Genomic DNA, 17,877 nt, shown 5'->3' with positions numbered 1-17,877 from the left:
ATGTAGTTTCTGCAGATTTCTAACCTGTATCCATTTTGTTTTCAGTACAATACATCGGCGTGGGACAGGGCCGGGAAAGCATCATCCGGATAGATTAACGCTGGTCTCCACCTCTCGTTAGTACTTAGTGTCATTTACATTCACACTAATTAATTAATTATACATAAGGTTATACCTTATACCTTTACCGTTATATAAATGTGACGTCTATAGGTTTAAAATGGCTCATTTATGGTTGAAAAAGACAATAGAATAGCTAATCCAGAACAGGAACAAAATATGCTAAAAAGCGTACACCCATATTAAAGGCCGGCAACGCACTTCTAACACCTCTGGTGTTTCGGGTGTCAATGGGCGGCAGTGATCGCTTACCATCAGGCGACCTGTTTGCTCGTTTGCCTCCTATCCCATAAAAAAAAAGCTAACCCTTTGACCAGCCAGTTGGCCATAAAATTAACCATAATACATTATCTACTAAGTATTAATGACTAATTTGTACCTAAAAATGATATTGCGATGGTCTTTTAAATCTATAGACGTTTTTAGACATATTTTTAGACAGGAGTAAAAAATAGGGCTACTGTAGATTTTTCAATACAATAAACTTTCGCTTCGAATAGTCTTGTGACAGTTTTGAAAAAACTGGTAGTAATGTTTTTACCACTCAATATACTAGACAACTGAATATAAATACGAACTGTCATAGAGATTATCATTTGGCATGCGGGGTATAAAAATCTTAACTTATAATATACAAGGTCAATTCACAACTGGCACGAATGAGTGAATGAAAAATAAAGGTGGCTCTTGACAGTTTCAACTGTATTAGGGCTACTTGCACCACCGAAAATGGAGAGTTAACCTAGGTTAACCCTTCGTCTGTGTCTGTCACAAAATTGTCATATAATATTTAACTTTGACATAATTTTTTTAAAGTCCAACGCCACATGTTAGGATCCTTATCAAACACAGACGAAGGGTTAACCCTCCATTTTATATGGAAATTGACAGTTGACAGCCCACTAACCTTGAGTTAAGCGGGTGGTGGAAGTGGCCCTTAGCATATACAGGTGTCACTCATACAAAGTTCATTCCATTCGTGAAACGACCTGTAAAGTACGGTATTCTAGTAGCTCTTACGCAGAAACTGAAACTTATGGAGGGTGCCGACTTCGTCAGTTAGAATCAGTATTGTTGAGACATGTGGTATAGGTACTTGACTGCAAAGTTTCGGAAATATCGACAGTATGTTTCGGTAGCATGACATAAAAGCGTCAGAAATAAATCATAAGACACTATAACAATGTATTTCGTTATTTTATCTTGCCAACACTAACATCAGGGGCCATCGAAAGGTACAAGCCTTGTATTACAAGTGCGCGAACTGTCAAATCGTATGGGCTGTCATGGAAATACACTTGTAATACAAGGCGTGTACCTTTCGAGAAACGGGCCACAGGTCGTGGTTTTCGCTTTACAGTCGCGTGTATCGATGAATAGTGTTGTTATCGGTAATTGATTTGTATTATTTCTCGCGAAATATTATTTTATACTTCCTGTTGTATGTTACAGTGTTTTGAGTGCTTTTAATAATGTGTTGTGTCAATTTTACAGTTTCTGTAGCTGCCTGTACAAACAATGAACCACACTATAACATACAGCGTCGATGCTTATACGGTGCTTAGTACAAATAAATGTGTCACACGTGCCAAGCGAAACAAGTTCAATTTCCATGGTAGACTAAAATCGATTCGTAAACCAATATCGCTAGTATAAATGTATCTGTCTACTGGAAGATGGAACATTTTTGCCACTCGATGTTCGCCGCGATTATAAATAAAGTTCTCATTGTCGCTTTTGCCATTTGCTAGAAGAATGTTGACAGTTTTTCCTTATAAAGATACTAGCAGGTTTCGTCCTTATCGCTTACAACTTGAACCATTTGCCTGAAAAGTCACATAAGGGTTCGTGTGACACAAATTCCTCTAGGAGCAATAATTAAATAGGTATATAGATTAACAATTACATCCTTCATAAGTTAAAGCAATCCAAGAACACCAATGTTAGGCAAATATTCATAGTATTATAAGATACCAAGGCTTATTTTCTAGATTAAATATAATCTAAACATGTTGTCGTTTTTACTAGCAATACGCTATAATACAAGTATGCATCTCATCAGTTAATTGTAAAAATGATTTCATTTGAAAGTGAACATAGCGCGCAGAAGCTAAAAGTAAGTAGGTAAATCATTGAGTTTTCCTGTTTATAAAACATGTATAAAGCAAAATGTGTTTGCCATAGGCGATAATTTTAACATTGCAGTTGTGAACTAAGAGTAGCTGCCATTTTAGGCCTATCCTCAGAGAGTACTTAATTTTTCTACATTATTCAAGACCATGCGTCAATTGAAGATATGGAAACTATACATAATGTTGCCACATAAAATTTGTCTTTATTATTGAAGAAGCACAAATGGATTTAACTGTTAAATTCAACGAGTTTTATAAAATGTTGAATGTTTTTTGACTACTTTTACCATTATTTATGACTATGTTTTGCGTGCCGCTGCCCAAGGGGCGACTTTTTGCTAACACTAGTTTTAATATTCGACTAGGTATAGGAAATTTGCAGCTTTCCGTTATAGATGCGTACTCCAAGTGCAGAAATTCTGACAAGAGGCCCTTCTCTGATAGAAAGCTACAAATTCAAGCCACTAGCCTTAATTGAGTCTATTAAACGTGGTATGTATGTACTTATGTCTTTCTTTTTACACGCCCATTCCAAAGATCTTGAATCATTTAGGTACTTACATTTGGAAATCATTGTTTTGCTAACATTCTTTTGAAATGTGTTTTTATGTGATATCTATTTTATTGATATTGTAAATATTTCAATACAGTGACTATTATAATTATCAAATAAACGGTTTATTCTTTTACAATTTGTTTTGAATTTATACTAGTCGTGCGACAGCGACGAAGCTGAACCTACTTTTATCCACACATGTTTAAAAAAATGATCTTTGAATAAAATACGATAGAAGTGCGGAAAAGAGAAAATTCGATAAGAGTGCTAACTATCAGCCTATCAAGGACAAAGGAAGAGAAATAAAACAGACAAATGTAATTGTACACCTTATTTAATTATTTTTTACATTACTTACCTAGAACATTTGTTCACAGCAAGTTCACAGATATTTCATCATTATTTTACAATAAAACAATTTTGAGCCCGATATAGCCATATTTTAAATTTACACTAAATTGTGATAATATTGATACAATTAAACAATTTATAAATATTTATTTTTAAGATATCATGTTATATGTTTAAGGCACTGGTCCCACCGCGAGCTAGTAAGCTATGAGCTATCGGCTATAAAAACGAACAAAAGATAATCACTCCCGTGTAAATAAAAGAGACACGGCGATGTTTATATTGTTTATAGTTACTCGCCCAGCGGTGAGCTATCAAAATAGCAGTGTCTCTTTTATTTGCACGGGAGTGCTTATCTTTTGTTCGTTTTTTATAGCCGATAGCTCATAGCTAAGTCGCTCGCGGTGGGACCAGTGCCTAAAGATACAAAACCCTGTCTAAATAATTTTTTGCCCATTTCAAGTTCTATTATATATCAGGAATGAATACAGTTATATACATTACTATTTACATTAGGCATTTCGTAATCAGTACAAGAGACCATTAAGCTTATATTTATTCGTCTTACATTAGGCATTTCGTAATCAGTACAAGAGACCATTAAGCTTATATTTATTCGTCTTAAATATAATTCTGACGAAAAAATGTCCTTCTGAGACATACATGGCCGGTATTACACAGCCATATTTGCCCAAATGATTCGTACATCTCCCGTCCTTATTCTAAATATGGCAAACAAGTGGAACAAACATACAATGCGACATCAAATACAAAATTAAACAAGTTTTGCATTATGTTTGTTACTGTGACTAAATACGAGTCAGTCGAGGCTTTTTGGTCTATTGGGCCATTCCATTCTTGCTTGCTGCTGTTCTAAATGCAATAAAAATCTGGTTTCAATCGCATCTCAAACGATAAATTGTCGTACCTACAATCCTACTTATAATTTAAATTATATAAGTTTTGGTTACACATAGTACGTAGATAGAAAGTAATTCTAAACCAATTACATAGCGATATCAGTCCATAATCCCTCTTAGGTACAAAGTCTTTCTTTCATATTATACTAACAAAATTTAACTTTTTGACAGCCAGGCTTCTGTGGGCGTCATTGGAGGATTTGCAAAGGTCGCCTTCACAACGCAATAGGGATTTAGGTAATCCTCCGAGCGCGCCCCCCAGAGGAGCTAAATAAATGCACACACGTTATTTAATTACGTTCCCGTGTGGGGGGCGTGGACATTTCATTTTAGGCAGCAGGGAGGCGTGCTTCAAAAGGTTAAACCAAGCACCTGAATACTGGCAGGCTACTCCCTCCCATTAGGCGACATGCCCCTCTTATTCTTAGGCTTGGGCGGCGCGCGGTGACGGTCGCGCTTGCGGCTCGACGAGGAACAGGAGGACGACGGGCTGGAGTCGGGCGGGGAGCCGGCATCGTCGGGCCCGAGCCCGCTCTCGGGGGTCGAGGGCTCAAGGACGGTGTTGCGGAGCGCCCGGCGCTGCTCCTCGGTGTGTTGGGGACACCTGGTGGATCTGGAGTTGGAAAATACTTACTTAAAAGTGTTGCCTTTCTTTTAGTCACTTAGCCTAGTCGGAGGTGATTTACAAAGTTGACCGTCAGTCCACTCTTGTCTCAACCATAGGCTCCAGTGTTTGATCTCTTCAAGCCCGATTGGACTGCCATGCAGGGCCCAGGTTTGATGACCCCTGCTATACTTGAAGTAAATCTGCATGCTTGTGTAAGCAACCAATATGTGTTTTAATTCAAACCCTTTGTTGCTACAGGTTTCTTAAAAAAACCCTATACAATTATTTGGTATCTATTTTTTTAGTTCATAACTTCGTCTTTGTTTGGTAATTTAAAACTTATCAAGATTGCAATCCACATATTAGTTTAAATACCTTAAATGTATGTGTTTGTTTTTTATGCTTTCTTTCACGCCATAGTTGCTAAGAATGGCACTAAAACTAGAGCAGTTTTATTGTTCTCTTTAGAAATTACAGGTTTGTATAATTTTGAAAAGATATTAGAAATTATAGAAATTATTTCGATGGCATACCTACCTAGTGCATAATTTTTTTGTGTGTTCGGACACAACACCGCAGATCTGCAGTAGTAAGGTTTTCTTGTCATTGGCAGTCATTGTGTCATATGTAACACCATCATTTGAATCAGAGTTCTGAGTTCCATTATTCCTGTTATTGCCACTGTAAAGGAATTCATTGTAAGTATACTTATTTCTTTTTAAGATTATCTTCAACAAGTGGAGGTGAATTTTAAATTTTATTGAAACGCCTTATTGAATAACAAGTCTAAAGGACTAAACAAGTAATATTTAAGTCATGTAGTGATTGAAGTACTTACTAATTATTCTGAAGGAGAATTACAAGTTAAATTGTATAGGCTGTTTTTTTTATAGGTATACAACTTCAAGGTAAATTAGAACATCTAATAAAAAAAAATATTGGATGTGGTACTGATTTCTGATTATATTTAAAAGATAATCTTTAGTCACTTGTGTTAAAACATAATTCCTGCCACCAGAAAGTGTAATTTTGACCAGTTTTTCAAGTAACTGTGACCATATATCTGCAAAAATGCAGTGATGGTCAGCTTCCAAAGTGGTTCATTAGGTTTGTGGTTTATTTGCATAGACATGTGACTTCACAATACATATTCTCAAAGAAAGTAGCCCATAGATGTGATACCTAATTATGATTGTTAGGTCTGTCACTGGTTCATTACACAAATGGACATAGTGCATGGTGATTTTTACTTTCATAAAAGTGTAAGTGTTGTTTTGGAGTACCTAAGTCCATTCATAATAGAATGATAAAACATACTGGTCACAAATATTTCTGATCAGTTGTTGGTATATACCACCAACAGCCGAATTGGCTATCATTAGAAACAGTGCCAATGCCAATTTAAAAACCAAACTTAAAAAAAAACATTCTTTATTAGTTACAATGAATTCTCTTCTAAATCAAGCATAATATGTACATGGTATTTACACACAGCAATATTACTATAATATTTTCTAGAAACTTACTTATGAAGTTTATTAGGCTTCCTATTGTTATTGTTCTTAATCCTTCTCTTCCTGCGTTCATTCTGCAAGGAGCCACCAGCCCAGTCGGCGTCATCTTCATCGTCACTGAGGAGTCCAGCGTACGAAGTAGGCTCACGGCTGTTTGAGGCTATACGACGGGATGCAATGCGGGAGCTATTGCGACCCATTCCTAGAAAAAAAAAACATTTAACATGCTTTATAAACAACACCAGGAAAATAGATGCCTTGTAATGACAATATGAAGAAATTGTATTATCCAGGAAGTTAAATCAAGTTGCAAAACGTTCAGGACTTACCCATGCATTTTTCTAAATGAGGAGCGAACCTGGTCGCCGACACGGGCCTTTCACAATTCGGGCAAGAACAGTTACTATCTGGGGTCTTTTTTAACACGGAAAATCCAAACACATCGCACTCCGGCGAGTTTATAATTTTGTAAGGCTCTTCATCTTCTTTTTCTCCTTCTAATAAATCCGTCAACCCAGTTTTCAAGCCGTGGTGGAACTCAAAAATAAATCCAATCGCGACATCGTCCAGGACACTATCGTAAATAAAATTGGCTGCTTCTTCGGCATTGCTTTCGCTTTGCATTATTTCAAAGAATTTGTGGTTTAAATCGTTCATACTGAGCTCACTTACGATGGTATTCATTGTGATTATTTACACTAAATAAATCAAATCAAATTATTTTTCACAACTCTCAATGTCTCAATTCAACAAAGACCATGAATGGAGCTGAATGGGGCGATGAACGAATGATTGAGACGCATCGAATGATTCAAAGTTGACAGTTGACAGCCGTAGAGATGTACCTCCGGGATACTGCCGGGATATCAAAGAAAGTAAGAATTTTGGTAAGGAATCTATGATTGTATTAAACTATTATTTAATACTGTCAGAACGGCTTTATTTTTTACAATACCTGGCAACATTGGACCACCAAAATTAAAAATATTTACGCGCGAACTTGTGAAACTTTTGAAAAGTTTAGTTTTGTTACTGATGCTTTTAATTTAACCGATTAAAATTTATGAATCTAGATAATTACTGTTGGTAATAAACTCTGGTGAATAAGGCATAAAGCACATACACTATTTTCGATAAATGGGCCATTTTTTTCAAAGTTGTCCACCCCACTTTTTTTGTAACATGGGTATTTTTTACGCGATTCATACTCAGAATCGAGAAGTCTTTCGATCCTGATATTCCTGATAGGAGAAAAAAAATTCCCAAGATTTCCATACATTTTTTAGACCTTCCATGCCGTTACCGCCATACAAAATGTATGAAAAATTGGTAACGGAATGGGAAAAAACCTTGGTACACTTTTTTCTCTTATTAGGATTGAAATAGCTCGCGATTCTGGTGGAAACCACATAAAAATGTCCAAATACAAAAAAAGTGAGGTGGACAACTTTGATAAAAATGACCCAAATACGATAAAGCTTAATGCAAACTCCGTCTCCTTTCACAGCAATGGCAAAACTACTGAAACGATGGTGTATTAGGTTTTGGAAAACATCACGATTAGAACATAAACTTCCTTAAATTATAAACATTGTAGAACATAGCTTAGTGCATATATTATAATTATGTAATAAAGCTGTTCTTCTCGATAACAACCACATAACAACGAACGCACAGATAAGATAAAAATGTAATGAATGTATTTGTGCGTCTATTTAGCTCACCCAGTTCAGTTGAGGCAGAGCATTGTCGCGGTTTGGTTACTTCGTCAATATTATTTCAAGAATTAAAATGGTAAGATGTATAATTAAATTGCAATATTGAATTTGTTAAAGAGCTATGAATTTAACGAATCAGGTTGTATAAATTTAACTATAAATGCACACATATATACCTATTGAAAACTAACTACTTAGGTAAACAAGAATCAGACTGTTTGCTTAAGTAAAACTACTTAAGTAATAAAAAGACGGGTAGCGGTTATGTTGTAGCCTTATCACTATCAGGGGCATATTTCTCGAACCTACAAGTTACAATTTAGAAATGGTTGTCAATGTCTAGTATTGACAGGTTGGAAAGAGACTTCTGCTTGTAAAATGTAACTTTCAGTTTTGAGAAATGGCCCCCGATATAGTATTTTATGCAACAGGCGTTTAAAGGAGGTCAAAAAAGACGAGTGGCATGGGTAACAATTTGAGGCGAAGCCAAAAATTGTTATTAAGACGCCACGAGTATTTTTTGACTCGGTTAAACACCGTTTCATATGCTCTGTATAATAATTTTTCTACGACCATGCACTTAGTTTTTAATAGTTTTATTGAATAACTTTCTTGAAATTCACACTGTTTCCTGTATTTTGACGCAAAGGTTTTTGCACTGTCAGCTCAGCTGCCCAAAGCCTCCCCGCGCACGCGCGCAGTATCGTTATAACAATGCGTTGCCATGGTTACAACACCAAACAATGCGTTTTCGGTTTTTTCGGTACTGCGCGCATGCGCGAAAAGCCGGCGGACGCTGGCTTTGGGGAATAGACTTTTATGTAGGGTTTTAAAGATCTATGCACGACCCTGTAAATGACGAATCAGTTCGGGAGTAAACAAATATACTTTAAAAAACCCTTCAATCTTCCCCCCCCCCTCCCCTCCGTACCTTACTTTGCAGATAGGTATTGTTAAATGAATATAAGATTTTTAATATTTTGATAAGTATTAATGCGTAGGTACCTATTTGATATCGAACATTCAACTTTATATATGTATCTATTTTAAAACACATTTTCTGTGCTCGTAATTCTATAATAGAAACATTCGCTTGCTCAGGATTCAACGAGCGTACTCATTGCTGAACTGATCTTGTAGGTACTTTTGTACCAGAAATATATATTGTATATTGTTGTCAACGCTTATCAACATTAGGTATTTACATTTCACATACTTACCTACTACTACATTTTGTCTAGAAAGAATTCCTTTATATACCTGCCGGCACTATAAACAATAACTTGCTAATTTGAAAACAATGTAGCTACCTAACAAAAAAGCTCAGTGTTTTCTTTAAACGTGAAGTGTGAAATTAGAAGGTTATTCATCTTTAAAATTACTTATGATTTTAAATCAAATTATTTGTTTAACTGTTAGCTTTATTTAGTATCTGGGCAAGTTACCTACAATTTCCCCCTGCTCTTAATTTTACATTTTAAGTTACTTGATAAAATAATACCATTTTAAAGTTTTATAAATTTTCATGATCATTGTGAAGGCTATTAGAATTTAGAGATAAGGAGGTAAATATAAAAATAAAGTAACCGATTCTGAATTCACACTTTGTTATGTTCGAGATCGCGTTTTGATACGACTTTTTACCAACGATCTTGTTTATCGTATTCTTAAAATTTGGATATTTTCGGTGCACTGCAATAACAAAAAAATTAATAAATAAAAGCTAATATATACCTAATGGTAGCAAAAAAATAGATGAACATATTATTATTACTTGTAATTATCCATACTAATATTATAAATGGGAAAATGTGTGTGTCTGTTTGTTTGTCCGTCTTTCACGGCAAAACGGAGAAACGAATTGACGGGATTTTTTTTGACGGAGATAGTTGAAGGGATAGAGAGTGACATAGGCTACTGTTTGTCTCTTTCTAACACGAGCGAAGCCGCGGGCAAAAACTAGTTTCTTATAAATATTTATTACTTTTCTAGGTCGTGTTCAATGCTCGCGGTCTTATGCCGCCTGTTTTCACGCCCCTGAACGATGACCTCACCATCAACTACGCTGCGATACCCCCCTATGCGCAGTTCCTTCAGAAAGCCGGCATCAAGTCGGTCTTAGGTAAGTGCCGTACATATAGTACCTAAGGGTCACTTGCACAACCGAAAATGGAGGGTTAACTTAACGAGCTTATCCCACCATTTTATATGGAATTAGACAGTTGACAGCCCATTAACCTTGAGTTAAGCGGTTGGTGCAAGTGGCCCTAAGTAGCATTAAATTAAGCATAGTCATCGTGTGTCATTTATTCTTGGTGCATGTGTCTCGGCGGCTGTTGCTAACACCACTTACGAATGTACAAATGCAACAGAGAGGAAAAACGTCGAATGTGGGGCGATAGGCCCTCAGAAAACCCTCGCGACTGCTTTCGCTGTTCGAAGGGTGTGGTATTTCGGCGGTATTCTTCACACGTCAACGCTGGCGTCTGGATTTCATACAAACATTCATGCCGAAGTACTCGTATAACTAGTGTAGAATAGGAGACCATAGCGCTTCAGTCCGTCCATGGTGACACCCGTTCCTTACTCGCGAAAATTGCTTCCAGTCTCTGATACTGCCTTTACAAATTTTCTGAACAACGTTTTCCACTGTTTTAGTGGGTGGCACTACCGGTGAGCACCAGTCCTTAAGTGTGGCCGACAGGAAGAAGGTGATAGATTCATGGGTTGCCGTCGCCAAAACTACTGGTCTACACATCCAAGTGCAAGTCGGCGGTGCGCCTTTGGCTGATGTTCAGGAGTTGGTAAGTAGCAAGATTTAACAAGAGGTGGCATCTCAAACGCCAGTCCTTATGTTTTGAGTAAGTAAGTAGGTAAACTCTTTATTGCACTACCAACATAAAATACACAAGACATCAAATGTAAAAGAAAGAAGAAGAAGGAAGTTCAAATGAGAACTTATCTGTAATAGGTATTTCTTCCAGTTTTGCCGACAGGAAGAAGATTGGTTCCCTTCGTAAGCGCATATTGCGTAAAGAATATTGCCATTTTACGACACGCAGCTGACGTTTCCAACACATCGAACAAAAAGGGTAACCTTTGTTAGGCACCTTCAGATTTGTAAGATTATTGGCAGGGTGCGTGACAAAGTGGCGTATATTGCCACACATGTACGCGATCTTATTGGCCTGTCAATAGTTATTTGTTTTACAAGGGGGCAAAGTTGTTGTTTAACCGCACGTGCCAATATTGATACCCGAGCAAGCGAAAGATTCCAATATTGAACCGCGAGCGTAGCGAGTGGTTCAAAAAGTGGAATCTTGAGCGTTGCGAGGGTTTCAAGGCACGAAGGTTAAACAAACTTTGCCACCGAGTGAAACACAAATTTTTTCACCACACCAACACGTACAAAATACTGACTTTAAAACATCAAACTAAATCAAATCTATCAATCTAATTAATATTTATGATTCAAAATCATCATTTACACGTAAATTATACCAGCCAGCTCAAGACATCAAGTTAAAATTTGCATGAAATTACTTTGCACTCTTGTGGATAAAATGCAATTTTGCTATCTGTTTTCGAATAGCAAAATAAGTCTTTACCAGTTGGTGTGGTGAAAACATTATTGCTTGCGGCGGCTTCTGGTACTAATTTTAATCCATAAGATTTAACATAAATTAGACAAGCCGACACAATGAGGGCAGCGCACGTCACTCGTATTTAGCTAATAGACAAGTTAATAATTATGAATTCCATGAATGGAATAAGTATGATGGAAAATTTGCCGCTAACAAACATAAACAAAATATATAATCACCACACATATTAACTTGTCATGTTATCTCTGAATACGTAACCTTTATCTCATTATAGTCATTATACTTTTCTGCGAGGAAGATAAAATGTGACTGTTTGTTTTTTATTAAAGTAAATTGCGCGAATATGGTTAATTTAAAAAATCTACTTATGCTTAGACTTTAGGTACAAATTATATAATACTAGCTTTTGCCCGTGGCTTCGATCGCGTTAGAAAGAGATAAAAAATAGCCTATGTCATTCTCCATCCCTTCAACCATGTCCATTTAAAAATCCGTCAATTCATTGCTCCGTTTTGCCGTGAAAGTCCGCGGACAAACAAACAGACACACACACTTTCCCATTTATAATATTAGTATGGATTATACATATATTATTAAATATTTCTACGTAGAAAAGACAAACATAATGAAATGAATTAAACGTGAAATCTCCTGCACATATCTGACGTTTCTGGGTACCTAAAGGGACTTTAATTGTCGATGGCGCTTACGTCCCGCGGTGTCGTATTTTTATACGAACATCACTCATAACGCCGTAAGCGCCATCGACAATAAAAGGTCCCTTTACCCAGATAACGTCACATATACTTATGTAGCTTTATAAAATAAAAATGAAGGCAAAAAGGAAGCAAACAAAAAAATTCAGTCGAATTGAGAACCTCCTCCTTTTTTGAAGTCGGTTAAAAAGAAGGAAGGCAAAAAGGAAGTAAGCAAGGAAAGAAGCAAGGTTTTTATTGAGTCCTATTAAATTACAAGTCTCATTTTTTACAAAACCGATTGCCATCTAGGAACTACGTAATTAGGTATCAAGAGGGGAAAACTAGGTCCTACTAGGATTAGTTCGGATTCCTTCACGATGTTTTTCTTCACCAAAATGCGATGGGTAAATCATCATCATCATCATAATATCAGCTGAGAATAGGCCTATAGTACGCAAATAGTCCCGATCACCAGTTGTGACCCGCAAATTGGCAAATATCAAACGACAAAGAACATTTTCAAAATTAGAAGAGTAAGATATTCTAACCATTAGTTGCTTCATTTCAGGCCAGATACTGCCAGTCAGTCGGCGCAGACTCCCTGCTGACCCTTCCGGAGTTGTACTTCAAACCAAAGAATGTGGACGAGTTGGTCTCCTATGTGGAACTGGTCGCTCAGGCGGCACCGAAACTGCCCGTGCTGTACTATCACATTCCCTTCATGAGCAGAGTTGAAGGTAAGACTGAGTAACCGTGAATGTAACGATATCAATCTGTGAACAGATACTTTAGCCGTAGGACATAGATTATCAGTTTTCAAACCTATGAAAGTTAGTAATGCCCCTATCTGTGGACTATTCGGGCGGGTCACTCCGCGATTCTATCGCGATTGAACGAGATCGGAGCGCGATCAACGAACGAAACGGCACAAGCCTAGTTAGTAATGCCAGGAGCGGTCACTCCGCGATTCTATCGCCGCGCTACAAGTACATGCGCGGCCTAATCAGAGGTGGCGCGCGTTCTCACGCAACGCACATTCGCACTTTCTATTGTTACTTTACGTCGCGTGTTTTTTTAAGGTTCATATGCGATGTTCGCGTGTGGAATGGCTAATAAAGCTTAGTTAAATAGACATCATGAATAAAATAGCACAATATTACACAGATCTACTATTGATAGAGTCCCACGGAAAAGTTCAATAAGGCTTGTGATGTTGGGACTTAAACAAAAATATATAAATACTGTATATATACCTAGAAACTAGAAATTACCCAAGTCATGAATATAATAGTATAACATTTTATCCAAATATTAATTCGTTTTAATCTATGTATAGGCAACCCTATCGTCCGACGCTGCGCACGTGTGGCTCGTTTCTTTGTTAGAATTTTGTAGGCATTTAAAAAGGCGGCATTTCGTGAACACCAAAGCAGTGGGCCTTCTGTACGTGTATTATACTCATATATTCTGTGGTAATGCTGTTGGCTATCGGTTCAAGGTCATCCTGCCAAATACTTTGTCAACACCATAGCAAGTGATAATCTAATCATAGAAAATCTCAAGTAATCGTAAATAAAATAATACATTCTGGGATTTATCTCGTAGGACCTTGACACCTTGAAAGTGCCTCAGATTGCCATCAAAAGATCGCATTTGAAGACTAGTCCAGAAGAAAAATATCTTAGATCATCTATTTTTTTTAAGATGGAGTAGTTGAGGAAAAATTCTCAGATTCTTTCAAAATACCCCATTACAGACACAAAGCACTCTTTACTCACACTACCTCAATTTTCTGTGGGTTTTTTCTTGCTCCATATTAAGAAAAAAGTTTGGAACTTTCCTCAACTGTTTCTCACTTCTTCATTGAATTTCTCAGGAACCAGTATACTTTGGTCTGTTTCTATATAAATGCACTATTCGTTTTTTCAGTAAACATGCCAGCGTTCGTAGCAAAAGCGACGGCTCGCATCCCCAACTTCAAGGGCATTAAGTTCACATCGAACGATTTGAGCGAGGGCGCGCAAGTTTTGAGGGCTCTGAAGGATGGCCAAGAAATTTTCTTGGGAGCGGATACTGTAAGTTTTTTCTTCTATAGGTAGTCAATTGTTTTGAACTATACAAGTAGTTACTAACGTTAGTAAGTGCAAGATGTGGGAAAAAAAAAAATCACGAATTCCGTCTCAATCGATCGGAATAGCAGTTGACTTTGGAGATGTTTGAACTACGCGCTACGTCATAGTTTAGAGAAGTTGTAATAAGTTTCAATAGCTGACGCATCGTAAGCGTATCGTATAAAGCTCTTCCTATCGCTCTTCTGTAGTGGCGTGACAGAGTGAGACAGTGTTTCCATCGCCACGTAGCGCTAAAGATTGTTACTTTGGCTCACGATCCAGCGCTAAGTTGGCGATTGTTACCACGTGACCCCCCCCCCGCCTGGGCACGAAGCTGGATCCGCGCTTGCTTTGGCTACGCCGGCAGGGCAGTGGATAACCTAAAACAAAAAAGCGGACGACGTATTTTATAGCGAATGGTTCCGTCCATTATCCTTATGACCAATGACCATGCATGACAATACAAGAAGAGGTATAATCTATTTTGGCCTTCATAAGAACACCAATTGTACATACCATGGTTCACGGTAAATATTTACTTTACCTTATTTAATTTTCAGCTACTGGCTCCAGCAGCATTGCTCGGTATTAAGTCCGGCATTGGTACCACCTTCAACATGTTCCCGAAACTGGCTCAAGATATCCTGGCTGCCGTAGAAGCCAACGATATTGCAAAAGCAAGAGCGCTGCAGGAAACCCTCAGTCTTGCTGTCGAGGCACATACTGCAGAAGGTAAGAGATGACTGCAGTTGCTGTCGTTAGTACTCGATATTGAGTCCAACATAGGTGACACATACCTTCAGTAACTTATAAACTGAAATAGTTTCCGAAACTGGCTCAAGATATCTTAGCTGCTTAGAAGCCAACGATATTGCCAAAGGAAGAGCTCTGCATTAGACCCTCAGTCTTGCTGTCGACCGTCGCGCGACAGTCGCCGTCGCGTCTCATACATATCGTGATTTCGTATGCGTCGCATCGCCGTTGCGCGAATCGCGCGACCGTCGCCCACGCAAGCCACGGCGTCAGAGATAACTGCAGATGTCCTTAGTAGTTGATATTGGGTCCAACATAGGTGACACACATCTTCAGTAAGCTATAAACTGAAACAGATAGATTCACTAAAGTAAATGTAATTCAGTAGTCCACCGGTGGCCAAGTGTTCGTCCATCCTCCTTCTGACCACGGCGTAACCAAATCCCAAACCTTATTCCAAAATCTCTGGTGTTTGATATATTTGAAAGGCTAGGCGCCTTTGACCGCCCAAGTGGTCAAGAGGTTCAAAGCTTGTTAGAGTGCTCATCATTCTTCATCATTCTGGTTTCGGAAGGATGAATAGGTTGTCACATATCACTCATATCAGGCATTAAAAAACTTTACATCATCTTTTTGTTTAGGTGACTGGGTGCCAATAATGAAAGCTGGCATGGAAATCGTAACTGGCATCAAAGTTGGCCCGCCGTCGCTGCCGCAACGTCCCATCTCTGCCGAGGCGAGAAAACGGATCGAGGATAAACTCAGGAACCTTAAACTAGTCAAGTAGAATTAAGAAATGGAAGAGAGAAGAACAGAAATAATCGAATCATGGAAACGCAAACAATAAATTAATACAAATTGGTCATTGGTTTTTTTTTTCCATAGTTTGGCTACAGTACAGGTAGTATCTAGAGGAAAAAATACAATTTAAGAAAACTTACTAATAAAATTAATATTAACCAAATTAATTTTGGCTTGGCACCGACTTCAAACGGATCAGTTGGTAGTGCCTTGTTTACCATAGAAAAATGTTGCCTACAAACCTAGTTATATTTGGGTTAGGAACATTAGTCAACTAAGGGTCCCTTAGGAATCCTTTTAGTTTTTGTCAGCAGTGAGATTTAGTGCGTTTTCACATTATCCGATCCGATATCGGATGTCGGACCGATATCCCATATATTACAGGCGCCATCTTGGATTTTTTCTATTGAAATCCTTCCGACATCCGATATCGGATCGGATAATGTGAAAACGGCCATATGAGCACAACTAATCGAGCGGTTTTTATTTCATCTTAGTAAAGTTCCGAGAACACAGTCTCGCTCAATTCCCAATACAGAATATCTATTATGAAGATCTACGGAATCCTAGGTACATTGTTTTATATTTGATAAAAAATATACGTAATGATAACAGATATCTATGTTTTTGTAAATGTTGATAAGTATTCAATTGGGCTCAAAAGATGCTGACACACCATAATCATAATAATTATTCATTAAAATTATTCCGGATTCAATATGGTAAGATTTTTTTTGTATATTATCTTTATATGGGATATTTTACTAAATATTATAAATGAAGTACCTATAGTGATGTTAAAAGACTAGTCTTGAGGTACAGTACCTTTAAGGTTCAAAAGTCATTAAGGACCTACAGACCTTTAATTCTTACATGTAAGTACCTACTTATTGTAAAAACTACTGAAGTGAAATATGTGAATCTGAGTGAAATTTCATGGTTCTTTCTTACAATATTTTACAGGTAAGATTTAACGTCCGTGGGCTTATGCCAGCCGTCTTTACTCCGCTCAACGAAGACCTAACCGTCAACTGCAAGTTATACCGGCGTATGCGCAGTTCCTACAAAAGTTCGGCATTAAATCTGTCCTAGGTGTGTATAAATTTAATCACTTAAGAGTTAAGACCGACTACCTGCCATCCATAACTTTGGCCACAGTCGCATTAGCATTAGCAATGGAAATTGCTCACACTAATCCATCATTAAAAGTCGGAATTTCTGTCAGTAATAGAAACTGTGTACAAAGAGAAGAGTCATGCTATAAACGAGTAAGTGAACCAGTACAACCCACGACTCTTTACACTTTTTGCTCAGATTATAACTGTTCTAAGTATAGAAGTTCATAAGCCTCGACTAAGTGAACGACATTGTCAAAGCAAAAGCGTTGCAGGATACCCTTAGTACTGCTGTAGAAGCCCATACAGTAGAAGGTAAGATAGAGTGGCTGAACGAAACGTCGTTCCTATCTAGCATTAGTAGGTACCTCCCTCGCCTCGAGCCCTAGGGGGGCTTGCCTCCATGCTTGATGCCAGGAAGGGGGATCAAGCTTTTCTGATCTCCACAAGCCCCGTAAGCCCGGGCAATGCCGGAGGTCGCCGTGGTGAATGACATCGATCCCAGCGCGCCCTCACAAACGGCATAGGGAAAACATAGTGAAACGCCGAAGTGGGTTCAGTGGGTAAGGCCAAGTTTCCCCCTCTCACTAGGGGAGGGGTAAAAACGGTGAGTCCCACACATCGTGCGTAACTGCATTCCCACTAACCCACTTTTCATCAGGTATTTCATTCAGCTTGTACTGCAACTAACTCAGAATATCATATGTGGCTGCAGAGAGTGCAGAGCAACTGACGCGGTCATAGCTCTTCCATTTTGATCGGCACTGATCCCTTTTCTGATAGCTCAACTCCTATTCAATTGATGGAGCTAAATATTGGAGGCAAGTGACTTAATTATACGCTCTGTTTAATGACAGAAGATTTAAAAATAAAAAT

The 17,877-nt window shown here is 37.9% G+C and overlaps 3 protein-coding genes across 4 annotated transcripts in view; 2 read left to right on the top strand and 1 right to left on the bottom strand.

Annotated features, from left to right (window-relative positions):
• The window catches only part of LOC125232549 (adenylosuccinate synthetase), a 34,095-nt gene extending 31,340 nt beyond the window's left edge, over nt 1-2,755 (top strand). The window contains exon 10 of the mRNA XM_048138256.1: nt 46-2,755. Coding sequence (XP_047994213.1) covers nt 46-98 — 53 coding nt within the window. The 3' untranslated portion in view covers nt 99-2,755. The remainder of the gene's footprint in view (nt 1-45) is intronic.
• Nucleotides 2,756-4,233: 1,478 nt separating this feature from the next.
• LOC125232403 (SAGA-associated factor 11 homolog) lies at nt 4,234-7,110 on the bottom strand. Of its 2 annotated transcripts, XM_048138050.1 has the most exons (4): nt 6,530-7,104; nt 6,213-6,402; nt 5,224-5,367; nt 4,234-4,692 (listed from the first exon to the last, which is right to left on the bottom strand). In XM_048138050.1, exons 1-4 carry the CDS (start codon nt 6,882-6,884, stop codon nt 4,467-4,469), a joined length of 915 nt encoding a protein of 304 aa, XP_047994007.1. In that variant the 5' UTR covers nt 6,885-7,104; the 3' UTR covers nt 4,234-4,466. The 2 variants fall into 2 exon arrangements, with proteins under 2 accessions (XP_047994007.1, XP_047994008.1); XM_048138051.1 differs by lacking the exon at nt 5,224-5,367 and having other exon boundaries at nt 6,530-7,110.
• A 792-nt stretch (nt 7,111-7,902) lies between these two features.
• Nucleotides 7,903-15,948, top strand: LOC125232404 (N-acetylneuraminate lyase-like). The gene is made up of 7 exons (XM_048138052.1): nt 7,903-7,994; nt 9,911-10,040; nt 10,577-10,722; nt 12,790-12,958; nt 14,151-14,296; nt 14,893-15,064; nt 15,727-15,948. Exons 1-7 carry the CDS (start codon nt 7,992-7,994, stop codon nt 15,870-15,872), a joined length of 912 nt encoding a protein of 303 aa, XP_047994009.1. The 5' UTR covers nt 7,903-7,991; the 3' UTR covers nt 15,873-15,948.
• The last annotated feature ends 1,929 nt before the right edge of the window (nt 15,949-17,877 follow it).

This window comes from Leguminivora glycinivorella, chromosome 13, assembly GCF_023078275.1.
Source record: "Leguminivora glycinivorella isolate SPB_JAAS2020 chromosome 13, LegGlyc_1.1, whole genome shotgun sequence".
NCBI classification, from domain to species: Eukaryota; Metazoa; Arthropoda; class Insecta; order Lepidoptera; family Tortricidae; genus Leguminivora; species Leguminivora glycinivorella.
The sequence above is the reverse complement of the archived record's forward strand: the minus strand, read 5'-3'. Positions and strand labels throughout refer to the sequence as shown.

What these genes read in the sequence shown, in the direction of transcription:
- LOC125232403 (XM_048138050.1), bottom strand. Translation starts at nt 6,884, where the DNA reads ATGAATACCATCGTAAGTGAGCTCAGTATGAACGATTTAAACCACAAA. An exon ending in TCATTTAGAAAAATGCATGG is followed by an intron (nt 6,403 to 6,529) that starts GTAAGTCCTGAA and finishes TTTTTTTTCTAG; the next exon opens with GAATGGGTCGCAATAGCTCC. An exon ending in ACAAAAAAATTATGCACTAG is followed by an intron (nt 4,693 to 5,223) that starts GTAGGTATGCCA and finishes TTCCAACTCCAG; the next exon opens with ATCCACCAGGTGTCCCCAAC.
- LOC125232404 (XM_048138052.1), top strand. An exon ending in CGGCATCAAGTCGGTCTTAG is followed by an intron (nt 10,041 to 10,576) that starts GTAAGTGCCGTA and finishes CCACTGTTTTAG; the next exon opens with TGGGTGGCACTACCGGTGAG. An exon ending in TGGCTGATGTTCAGGAGTTG is followed by an intron (nt 10,723 to 12,789) that starts GTAAGTAGCAAG and finishes GCTTCATTTCAG; the next exon opens with GCCAGATACTGCCAGTCAGT.